Below are 12,163 nucleotides of genomic sequence, written 5' to 3' on the forward strand. Positions count from 1 at the left end.
GTTGAGAAAGGACCTCTCTTTGCAGCTGTAAACGTGGTGGGAACAGCAACGTCCAAGTGGTTAAAGGAGCAGTGGTGGAGCCTACCCTGCTGTCGGGTCAGAGAGGACTTAGCTCACAATGAAACGGCGAGGCCATCGGGTATATCATATGCTCTGTCGTTCGCACGAAACAGTGGGTCGGGAGCAGTTTCGTGCCAGCCCTCATTCTTTCATGCCTACACCAAATGCACACCACAGTGCAGAAACCCGAGGCACTTGGTAAGTATTTGCTGACTGATTGCATCCAGAATAAGCACAACATAAGGGGGAAAAAAACAGGTACACATCTGTGGTGCACTGTAATGTATGTAAGCGGTGTCACACTTCTGGTAAGGAAAAACAAGGAGGAATAGTTACTGAAGGTCTGGTCTCCATTCTTGCCATGTACATCTTAATGGCTTCTCTGCTTATAAGTGACACTGGGCATGATGACTTAAGAGACTAAAAGCTTAGTCTCATCGGTTTGGTAGTGAGGAATTATGCAGCGAAGGAATAAAGCATTTACCTTCAGTGCAAGCAGATGGAATGATGATGATAATGACAATCACAGGTGAAGTCATTTGAGTTGGTTGTGCAAAGTTTCTGGGTGAAAGTTAAGAAAATTTAAAAGTAAGAAGGATTGGGCTGGGTGAGTAAAGACTAGGAGAGCTGCCTTGGCAAGGACCTTGCAGAAAGATGGAGGTGTGACCAGAATAGAGGGCGTGTGGAATAAACCTGCCTGAAGATGGAAGGTGGCAGGAGGGAGCAGGTGTTTCAGGGGGAGACTCAGATGAGGTGTAGGTGTTGGGAGGCCTGAACGTCACCCCCCCAGATCTGTTTTAAAGGCAGGCAGATTTAGGGGGTTAGTAGGCTAGTGTTGGAAGGACTAGTTAGGGTCTGACAACTAAAATGTAAACCAAGGGTTAGGCTAAGGGGAAATAAGGTATAAATGTGAAGAGTAGGCTGTGCATAGTGGGACTAGTTGACAAAACCATTCTTATCTTTAAAACCTTTACTGTCATTTTAAGGACTCCTGTTGGGTTTTGTTTTTCTGACATGTAAGTAGGAATGTTTTAGGTCTAGTAAACACAATTTAACTAGGTGCTTTTCTCTGAATGTTACTCTAACAGTCTATAAATGGAAGAGGGAAGTAAGTTATTTCTAGCATTCTGTGGGGCCCTTTCATCTTTGTACAGCATAATTATACTGCGTATATCTCGAAAGTGTTGCAAAATCAACTGGGAAATTACAGCACCTTCTTGGAAAGATGTTTACATGTCATTCATATTGTTGCAGTTTATGTGCATAGATATCAAACTGCATTGCTGTAAAAACAAGTTTCATTCCTTTGGTTCTAGAATCAGTTTGAAATGCTAGGCCACAGGAAATGCAGGCTGTCACCTTGTAGGAGAATTAAGCCACGGCCTGAATGAAAAGTACTCGCTTCACAAAGCTCTGCGGAAGGTCGTGATAAAAGGTAGCAGTCATCATGAATGCTGTCAGGCCTCACTGTGACACAACGCAGAACAAGTTCCTAAAAGTAGCAGGGCATGCGCACACACTTGCACACCACATGGGACACAGGTTACACCAGGGGCCAACTAGACTTAGTTGCTAAAAACATCTTGATTTTTTTCATCTGAAACATGAGTAATTTATCTGGTTACCCTTCCCTTTTGTAGCCCTGACATCGAATGCCTTGTATGTGTGCAGGAAGTACAATGTTACTTGTAAATGAGTGAACAGTGACATCGAGGTACTATGTAGCTCTTAACCGAGGGATGAAAGTCAGGGTGGGGGGAAGAAAAGTGAAATTCTCAAATGATTGAGACAAATCTTACACCTAAAAAGTCTACAAGAAGAAAATATTTTATTTCACTCTACAGTCTTTAGTGTCCACATTTAAGGTAACTTCCTACTGAATACTGTATATCTGGGTTTAGCTGAGGTATAAAAACAAGTTGAGAACAGAAAAATTTCAGTCTAGAATTTTATAGTGTTTGCTCACAACCCTCAATTTCTGAAGATTCCTGGTTTTGCTTTGGGACTTGCTGGGGGCAATGCCAAAGCTCAGTAAATTCTACAAATCGGCACAGAACCAGTGGCACATGTCCGTCCCCCAGGGCTATTACTGGCTGATGTAACCCTGGAAGTGGCATGGTTGTAATACCTATAATGTACCTTTTTCATATATTAGAGGAAGAAGCAAAGAAATAACTAAGAGAATGACAAAACAAAAAAAAAACCTCACCTCATTTCCTGGGTGTAGTCCTATATTTCAGGGTATGAAGTCCTCAAAACTCATTTCATCAAATATGCACTCTGGCAGGGAATATAATTAAGTTACTAACAGAAAACTTTGAGGGAAACCAAGACATGAAATCTATATTAATTAAGACATGCATGAAGTCTACATTGTCACGTGCTCTTAACCCCACACGTCATTTTTGGAAAGTTGACGTACACATAATGCAAAGAGTGAAGGTCAGCTTCTGCAGACCTCCTGCAGCTAGTCAAACAAGGAGTCTGCATTATAGGGGTCTGTTTGATGGTGTTCATAAATACAGACAAATAAACTGACAAGCAAAACAGGTTCATAAAAGAAGGTAGCCACAGGACACCAAATTTGTGATTACCAAAAAGGAGGAAAGCAGCTCTCCCTTAGAAACTCAGAATTCAGAGTCACTATGCCAAGACCCGTGGCCATTTCTTGGACATAACAGGTAAAGATGGTCCTCATCGCTACTAAAGAGTATCAGAATTGCAGGCTTGGACTCGGAGCTGGAAGGGCTTGAGCGCCCATCCAGCCCAGCTCATGCTGTAGGAAGGCGACAACAGGTCCAGGGGAATGTGACTTACCAAGGATCGAGGCTGGAAACTCCGAGCCAGGGCTCTTCCCACAGCTCAGGCGGCCGCCTCGCTTTTGAAACATGCTGTAGTAGCCAGATAGGTCATTGAATATTACCCAGTAGACACCTAGCATAACTTTCTTGAAATAACAAATCATTTGGATTCTCAGAATCTGCTGGAAAGAGTAAAATATTGAGGGAAAGGACAGGTAACACCAAGTTACCAGAGAAGAACCACCAGGAATGATGTGGAATAAGGGGGTTCTTAAAGACACTGACCTTAAGCAATTAATTACAGGAGTTGGTAAAGAGTCCCAGGTCAGCTGTATTTTCACGTAAAGTCACGGGGCCAGTAGTCGGGTGAAGCTGGATAGAGCAGAGCCAGTACAACTGAAGCCTGCAAGCAACAAGATAGAACCAGCATCCATCTCTCACCAGAACCCACGCAGGCCTCTTCTAAGCCTTCGTCCCTGCTGCAGATGCCCTGAAGGAGAAGCTGGCCCAGGGTTTGGAAGAGCAGCAGGCAGAGTTCCCTGGGAGGTGGAGAAGCTGTGGGCCCAGCTGCTTTCCACAAGATCCATGAAATGTGCATGAGATGCAACACGGCCTGACCGATAGCAACTCTCAGTAAGCACGGTCATCGCATTACTTCCACTAACAAATCTGCACATTTGTCTTGTGGCCAAACTTAGCCAGAAATAAACAGGGATGGGAATTCTGGGAAACGGTGCAAGTCAGCCAAGTGGACAACGCTGCAAAACCACCACACACCATAAATATTTAATTAACCAGAATTCTTGAAAAAATATTGAATTTACCTATTGCCACTGCTCCCCAATCACAAGTAGCCTACCTCGTTAGGACTCAAATCTCAGTGAAGGCCATGTTTTGTCTAATTCATTTTCTTACGTACCTTCTGGAGTGCAGTGACGGGACTGGCACCCGAGCCCTGAACTCTATAAACAGCTCTGTAGACAACCAGCCCTTCCTTCTTTGAAAGCTACCAGCATGTCCCTGTGTTCAGAGCTGGGTCTGCATTCTCCGGGAACTCAAAACCAGACCATGATGGTAATGGCTTTAAAATGCCACTTACTGTCAGTCTAGGGGAAGGGGAGATGAATATTCTTTGTATGAGTTTTTTCACTTTTCTGCCCATTTGAAGATTTAAAAAAAATGAAGTTAAAATAATGAGAGTAGGTGGGATCTAGTATAGCCATATTAGATAGTAAACTGTATTATGAAAACATTAAAACAATATCAAAACAAATAGACAACATGAACAGTATGCAAAGAAAGATCGATGGACTGGAAGGCAGTCCAGAACCAGGTCTCTACTGTGTGGAAGTGTAACGCATGAAAGAAGGGGCACCGCACATCAGTGGAGGGAAGACATGTTATCCGATCAATGGTGCTGTCTTCTCCTCCTTGGCATCTCCCGAATAACCAGAGCTATTTAATAGGTTTCTAAGTTACAGAGCATCTTTCTTGATTTGAACTCTCTAATGGATTGCTCTAGAAATGGTTTATGGCCCCATTAAAACCCTGACCATCACCGAGAAGATAGAAGATGCCCAAACTGTTTTCATGAAGCTAGCATCATCCTAATCCCATAACCAGATAAAGACATAACAAAGAAAGAAAACTTCAGGCCAATATTGCCGATGAACATAGATGCTAAAATCCTCAACAAAATATTGGCAAACTGCACCCAGCAATACATTAAAAAGATCATACACCATGATTAAGTGGGATTCATCCCAAGGATACAAGGATGGTACAATATTCACAAATCAGTAAATGTAATACATCACATAAAATGAAAGACAAAAATCACATGATCATAGTAGCAATACTTGCCAAAAAAGCATTTGATAAGATACAATACCCACTTATGATAAAAACACTTAGCAAAATGGGAATAGAGGGAGCATTCCTCAATAATAGGCTGTATATGAGAGACCTACATCTAACATCATACTCAATGGGTAAAAACTTAGAGCTTTCCCACTAAAATCAGAAACAAGACAAGGATGCCTGCTTTCAGCACTCCTATTCAACATAGTATTGGAAGTCCTAGCCACTGCAATCAGACAAGAAAAAGAAAAGGCATCCAAACTGGAAAGGAGGAAGCAAAACTTGTTGTTGTTTACAGATGACATGATAGTGTACATAGAAAATCCTATAGACTCCACCAAAAGACTACTCAACCTAATAAGTGAATTTGACAAAAACAATGGGATACAAAGTCAATATTCAGAAATCAAAGGCATTTTTGTACACCAACAATGAAATATCAGAAACAGAAATCGGGGGAAAAATTCTCATTTGATATAGCAACAATAAAACAAAGTACTTAGGAATAAATCTAAGGATGTAAAAAACCTGTACTCAAAAAACTACACAACACTGAAGAAAGAAATTAAGGAAGACACAAACAAATGGAAGCATGTACCATGCTCATGGATTAGAAGAATTAACATCATCAAAATGTCCATATTACCCAAAGCAATTTACAGACGCAATGCAATCCCTATTAAAGTACCAATGACATATTTCACAGGTATGGAACAAACATTTCAGAAATTTATATTGAACCATAAATGACCCTGAATAGCTGCAGCAATTTTGAGACAGAAAAACAAAGCAGGAGGGATCACAATCCCTGATATTCAACCGTATTACAAGGCCTCTGTAATCAAAGCAGCCTGGTACTGGCATAAGAACAAACACACAGACCAATGGAACAGAACAGAGAGCCCAGAAATAAACTCAAGTCTCTATGGTCAATATTTGACAAAGGGGGAAGAAGCATAAAATGTAGTAAAAACAGCCTTTTCAACAAATGGTGTTGGGGGATACGGACAGCTCCATGCAAAAAAATGAAACTCGAGCACCAACTTACATAATACACAAAAATAAATTCAAGTTGGATAAAGGACTTAAATATAAGTTATGACACCATAAAAGTCCTAGAGAAAAACATAAGCAGGAAAATCTCAGATACTTCATGCAACAATATCTTCACTGATATGTCCCCTAAGGCAAAGGACATAAAGGAAAGAATAAACAGATGGGACCTCATCAAATTAAAAAGCTTCTGCATGGCTAAAGAAAACAGCATTAAAATGAAAAGAGAACCAACTATATGTGAAAACATATTTGCCAATGATACCGTGGACAAAGGTTTGATCTCCCAAATATATAAAGAACTCACATGACTTCACTCCAGGAACACAAACCACCAATTAAAAAATGGGCAAAAGACTTGAACAGACACTTCTCCAAGGAGGACATACAGAGGACCCAGAGACATATGAAAAGATGCTCAGCATCACTAGCCATCAGAGAGATGCAAATTAAAACTACTATGAGTTACCACTTCACACTGGTGAGAACGGCCATGATAAACAAATCAAGAAACAAGTGTTGGCGAAGATGTGGCAAAAAGAAAACCCTAGTGCACTGTTGGTGGGAATGCAGACTGGTACAGCCACAGTGGAAAACTATAGAATTTCCTCAGAAAACTAAAACTGGAACTGCCTTTTGACCCAGCAATTCCACTGCTGGGATTATATCCTAAGAATCCTGAAACACCAATCCAGAAGAACCCATGCACCCCAATGTTCATAGCAGCACAATTTACAAGAGCCAAGTGCTGGAAGCAACCTAAGTGCCCATCAGTTAATGAATGAATTAAAAAGCTCTGGTACATTTCCATGATGGAATACCATGAAGCAGGAAGAAAGAAGGAGCTGCTACTCTTTGCGACAGCATGGATGGGACAAAAAAAAAGCAAGCAAAATATAACCAGAGACATTGAAATTAAGAACAATCTAACAATAGCCAGAAAGGAGGTGGGAGAGGATATTGGGGGGAAGGGTTTTCAGGAACAACCATAAAGGACACATGGACAAAACCAAGGGGAGGGGGTGAAAGCGAGAGAGGGAGGTAGGTCTGGCTGGGATTGGGGGGAGTGGTAGGGGGTAAAAGCAGACAACTGTAATTGAACAATAAAACAATTTTAAAAATAAAATAAAATAAAACCCTGACCATCAAAAGGCATTATAAAGACAAATGTTTTGTCACCGGCCTGGCCCAACAGAGTTCAAAGGTGTAACTCCCCACTCCCCGCACATCGCTTCCAGTTCCTCCATGGCTCCCGCAGACCACTTCACCTCCTCAGGCTGATGCCCCCACCCCACCTGACTCATGGGAAAGAGGCACCAGGGCCCAGGAGGGCCGAAATGGTAGCTGAGGGTTGCCCTTGGAGGAAAGTAGATGGTGCCCTGGCCTCTTTCTGGGGCTCTGGTTTCCATCTTTGCCTTTCTGGGTCAGAGGGAATGAACAATCTTGGCTATTTTTTTTTTTTTTTTGGTCCTTAGAAAACCCAAGAAGCTGTTGTTGTTTTCATATGTCTGAAAATTTTTAAGTTATTTTTTCCATTTAGTTTAAAATGTCCATGTTTGTTCTGTCACTCAGAATGTAGTTCAGAATATGGTTCATCCTGAACTGTATTCCATTCTGGACTACATCATAATCCACTGTCTTTCTCTGCATACTGTTTCAGGGTGTTTGCTGCTGTTCTACGTTTTATTCTGGGTTCTAAGAACCTCGCGAGATAGTATCTGATTATAATCCAAGATTTTTAAAATTTAAAAATCCAAGAAGCAGATAAAGTTTACCTGAGATATGCTAAGTTAAGGGAGATCATCTTAAATCTCATAAATATCCTCAAGGCTGTTTCTGACATTGCAAACACACCTCTGAGGTTTGGAAGAGCAAAGGGAGCATGGGGAGGCCTGCACGACTCCCTGGCCTGGCTCCAGGCTCCCCTTCAGCCCTTGCTCTCAGTCTCAGTTTCCCTGCCTGGATCTGGTCCTACATTCCATTGCTTTGCTTCTTTGGACTTTGTTCCCATTAAAACATTTATGATGTGCAAAGTACTGCATGAAGTACTTTTGTGGTTACTCGAATCGCTTCATTTCCTAAACTCCCATAGAATTTCAGCAGCATTTTGAGTGTATTGTCTTCAGAGAAGCAGGGCCACTGCAGCCACTTCTGTGTCCCCAGCACATCAGACGGGCTCTGTAAGCACCTGCTCAGCAAGTGCTCTCAGGTGCCCTGTCAAGGCCTGGCCGCACCACAGGTTTGCCAGGCCAGGAAGACGAATGCTGGCTACACTCTTGTTATAAAAGCTGGAGTCCAGCCAGGGCTGATGTAATAAGAGGAAACCTACACTATACCCCAAGGAAACTAGCTATCAGTGGTGAAGGTGAACTGCTGAAGGTGTGCAGAGGGAGTCGTCAGTTTGTGATGAAGACCCACGAGGGACACCACAACCTGACACACCACAGGAATAACCGTGGTTCACCAGCGCGGAACAAGGGTGCCTCAGACGAAGGTCTGCTAGGGCGGCAACAGGGCAGGACCAGTAACAACACGCGGACCTGGGTTAAATTACTTCTTTATGTGTACAGCCCGTAAGCCAGCGAGCCTCGTGAGTAAAAGTTCATGGAGGCATCAAGGACACAGCTTCTTAAAATATTTCTCCCCTTCTCTCCATATTTCCACTCCACACACCAGACTAGATAATATACACTCTCAATTACAAAAAAACTGAACAAAATAAAAATAACTCCCAAAGCAGAGTTGTGTAAAGAATTCCTAATAAAACTGTTCCAACTTCCAGTAACACCGAGGATGGGTTGGGTTCATTGTGCAAAGGGAACTGCATCAAGGAAAGGGGCAGAAGGTCAGAGTCAAGTTTCCGGGGCTGCTTCGCCTCTCCTTCAGCCAGCCTCAAGCCCTGGCCACATCGTATGACTTTGGTTCCAAAGGTCCTCAGGGTATCAGTGGTGCCAGGCTCTGTTCTCACAGGCTCCCCGCCCGGTGGGAAGGGAGAAGCGCCTCTACAGCTTGAGCTCCCGGTCTGGCTTCATGCTGAAGGGCTCCAGGCGCTCGGCCTCGGGCAGCATGCTGTTGAGCCTCTCCATCAGGGGCACGGTCTGGTCGATGCCCATCTGTATGCGGCGGAGGATGGCGGACATCTCATTGACTTTCTGGATCTGCTCCGCGTATTTGGCGTATCTTTTCTGGCGCTCTTGCATGAAGCTAAAGAGAGTTTCTACAGAAAGATCTATCTGTAGAAGGAAAAGAAGTGAAGTGCATTAATGTAGTTCAAACGGTGATCAGCATGCATGGCATGAGAGAGTCCCACAGCTGACGTCAGGCGGGAGCTCATGAGCTTTAGGGGAAGTGCTGGGGGATTAAAATACCCTTCATGAACAAACTGTTACCCCCAGAACCGTCTTTAGAGGGAGTTGGAGAGACGACTGTCTCTGGCTCTCTGGAAATAAATGTGAGCCACTTACACTTTTGGGAGACCCTGAGATTTCTATCTCGACCTCTCTATATGAAAGACTCCTGAGCCTGGAAACCACATGAACCCAGGTTTGAACCTGGCTCTAACACTCGGGTTGACAATAATTATCCTTTATATCTCAGGCCTCCATCTGCAAAACAAGGGACAAATTCCAGTCGCATGGTTGCTGAGGGGATGAAATAACATGCAAACTCTTCTAGCACGGCCCTCGGTGTGACACAGAGGGGGCTTTAAAATGTGTTCTTTGTGCCTCCCGCTGCTCCCTGAATGGCTGCAGGGGGGCGAAACTGCGGGAAAGGAGTGGCTCTCCCTGAAAGCCCCAAAATGCCAACCAAGGCTCAAGTCCGTACCCTGTGAGGCGACCTGTGAGGACCGCTTCACGGACCCCTCTCCCGGTTAGATAAATGGTAGGCTCTGGGCTCCCCTCCTGGGACCTCTTGCTCCCCTTGGCGAAGTTCTTTGCAACCTTCCATCTGGATAAAATAGCGGGAGGGAATCTCCGGCATGCTGGATGCCTGCACCCCCTCCTCTGAGTAGACCCCACATCCACTCCCTCCCTTTTCCTTCCCCAATCAGGAAAGAAACAATCAAACCATCAGGACTCACTCTGCCATCCTGAAGTTCAAATGCCATTCTGCCCTCTTCTCATCTATTCCGGAAGCACTCCCCTTCCCAGCCCAGAATCATGCAAAGTGCCGGCACTCAGTCCTGCTACCACAGTGCCTCCGAAAATGGTGTGATCAAAACAAAAACAGAACACGTAAGAGACCAAAGCTAACCCCCTCCAAAAGGACCAGTTCTATTTTTATACGGTGTCTGCGTGGAGAGGAATGGTGAGGAGGCCGGTGTTAGAACTTAGTGCATGGTTTCTAGGTTGGTTCTTCTCTTCCTTCTCTCGTTTTGAAACGACTTGGGGACAAAAAGCGAGTGGGAGAGGGGGTGCAGATAGGGAAAGAAACATCTGAATGGTAAACCCTGAATAAGGTGGAAACATTTGATACGTTCAGAGGGTTTTCTGCAACCCTGTTCAGTCACTCAGCACTTTGGAGGTGGTGAGCCAGTAAATGATCAGGTTCCCAGCAGCAGGTGCCAGGTCGTTTTAGGATGGCGATTCACTCCAGCACCTAGAAATACTCCACCTTCTGAGACACAGTGGGAGATGAGGGAGCCAGTGGAATCCTCATGAAAACCAGCGGGGCTCATTGAACACCTGCTCCAGAATGCAGAACCTTCTCGGGTTATCACAGTTCACTTGGCAGGGCATTCCCACCCCCAAGCCCCCAACTCTAACAGACTAGACATGTACTTGAGGAGTTTATCTGAAATCGTCTCTAGGGCTCTGACTTACCCCATCTGATGTCCTTGGCTATCCACCCATTCCTCGATTCATACTTGATCAGACAGTGTTTACAACCCTGTAGGCAAGGTGTTTGTCCAAATGCATTCACTTCCCTACACATTTCCACACCCAGCTGGGGCCCATGTTTAATGTAGCCAGAGCTTTGTTCAAAGCCACATCATATTTCATGCTTATGTGAGAATACATCATTCAAGCATGCTGTTCATACATGCTTATAGTATGTTTTCCAAGAGTTAATTCCATAACAGTCCACACACACAAAAAACAAAACCCAACCCACAGAGCAGGTTGAGTGACCTCAAAGTCTCAGAGAACAGAAACAAGATCTCCTCAGTCCAGCCTCTTTCTTTCACATGTATTTCCTAAGCAAGAGAGTGTACCATTAGTGATACATAAGATTTTAGCCAGAATGGGGCTTGGCACTAAAGAACATCAAAGGGTGTGATGGAAGAGTCGTTGCCTTATGCCTCTTCCCAATTTTTCTGAATGCTGCAAGAATGTCTCAATTTGGTGCAAGTTAAGACTTTAATACCTGGAGAAGTATATAATAAAATTGGTGATACCTATTTCTCATGTCCTTCTCTCTCTTGAGGCAAGACTGTTCCCTAATCCCTGTCTTTGTCTGTGGCAATGAGACTCATTCAGACTTACTCTCGCACATCTGATGTGACTTTAGACAATAAAGTCAGTATCCAGTGAAGTTCTGGATCTTACCATTTTGACGATTTAGGACATCCTTATTCACCTTTCCTATTTCTATTTTTAGCACAAGGATTCTAGAAACATGAATACAATATACATAGTCAACAGATATTTATTGAGTACTACAGGGTGCACCATGCAAAGTCCTAGGTATATAGAGGCTGAGAACCAAAATTATTCACACCCACACAGCTTAGTGTGCATTAATATGACTTTTCTTTTCCACTCCTTTGTTAACGTAACTACTATTCCAGAAAACTCAGGCCCAGAAAGAGAAATGTTGCAAATAACTGTTTCAGGAACTTCCAGAAGCACCATTTAAATGTTAGAAAGAAAAACAGGTGTAGATTTTCCAATACAGAGAATGACTATTTATTCTCCACAACTCTTGCCGTGAAACCCTTGCGTTGCTGTGCCCACATGACCGAGTTCCAGTCAGTGGGATGTATTACACATGTGGGAGTCTCTAGCTCAGGCTGTCAGCTGGCACACACTCTGTATCTCTTCCGCCTGGGCTTGGCCCCTTTCTTCACTCTGCTGTTGCTGGGATGTGGATGCCGCCCCCCTTAGACCACAAGAATAACTAAGGTCACGTCATTGGTTGGGCAGAGCAGTACACCAGAGAAGTCTGAGTCCATGGGGACTTCTGTGGCTGAGAGCAGTACTGGGCATGGGAGAGAAGAATACATGCCCAGTCTGTGGAAGCCACTGTAATTCCGGGTCTCTGTAACACCAGCTGAATTTAACCTTTTACTGACAGAAATGAATTTGATAAAGTCCCTGTCTTCAAGGAACCAAATATTTACTCTCAAACTCATACTTCTAACCGTGTCCTATATATTCTATGTTGTT

General features: G+C 43.8%; 1 protein-coding gene across 1 annotated transcript in view; it reads right to left on the minus strand.

Moving 5' to 3' along the window:
- Nucleotides 1-8,315: 8,315 nt before the first annotated feature.
- The window catches only part of BORCS5 (BLOC-1 related complex subunit 5), a 75,866-nt gene continuing 72,018 nt past the window's right edge, over nucleotides 8,316-12,163 (minus strand). Inside the window, exon 4 of the mRNA XM_037033892.1 lies at nucleotides 8,316-9,007. Within this exon, the coding sequence (XP_036889787.1) occupies nucleotides 8,777-9,007 (231 nt within the window). The 3' untranslated portion in view covers nucleotides 8,316-8,776. The remainder of the gene's footprint in view (nucleotides 9,008-12,163) is intronic.

This window comes from Sturnira hondurensis, unplaced genomic scaffold (assembly GCF_014824575.4).
Source record: "Sturnira hondurensis isolate 20B ecotype Veracruz unplaced genomic scaffold, ASM1482457v3 Scaffold0021795, whole genome shotgun sequence".
Classification (NCBI taxonomy): Eukaryota; Metazoa; Chordata; class Mammalia; order Chiroptera; family Phyllostomidae; genus Sturnira; species Sturnira hondurensis.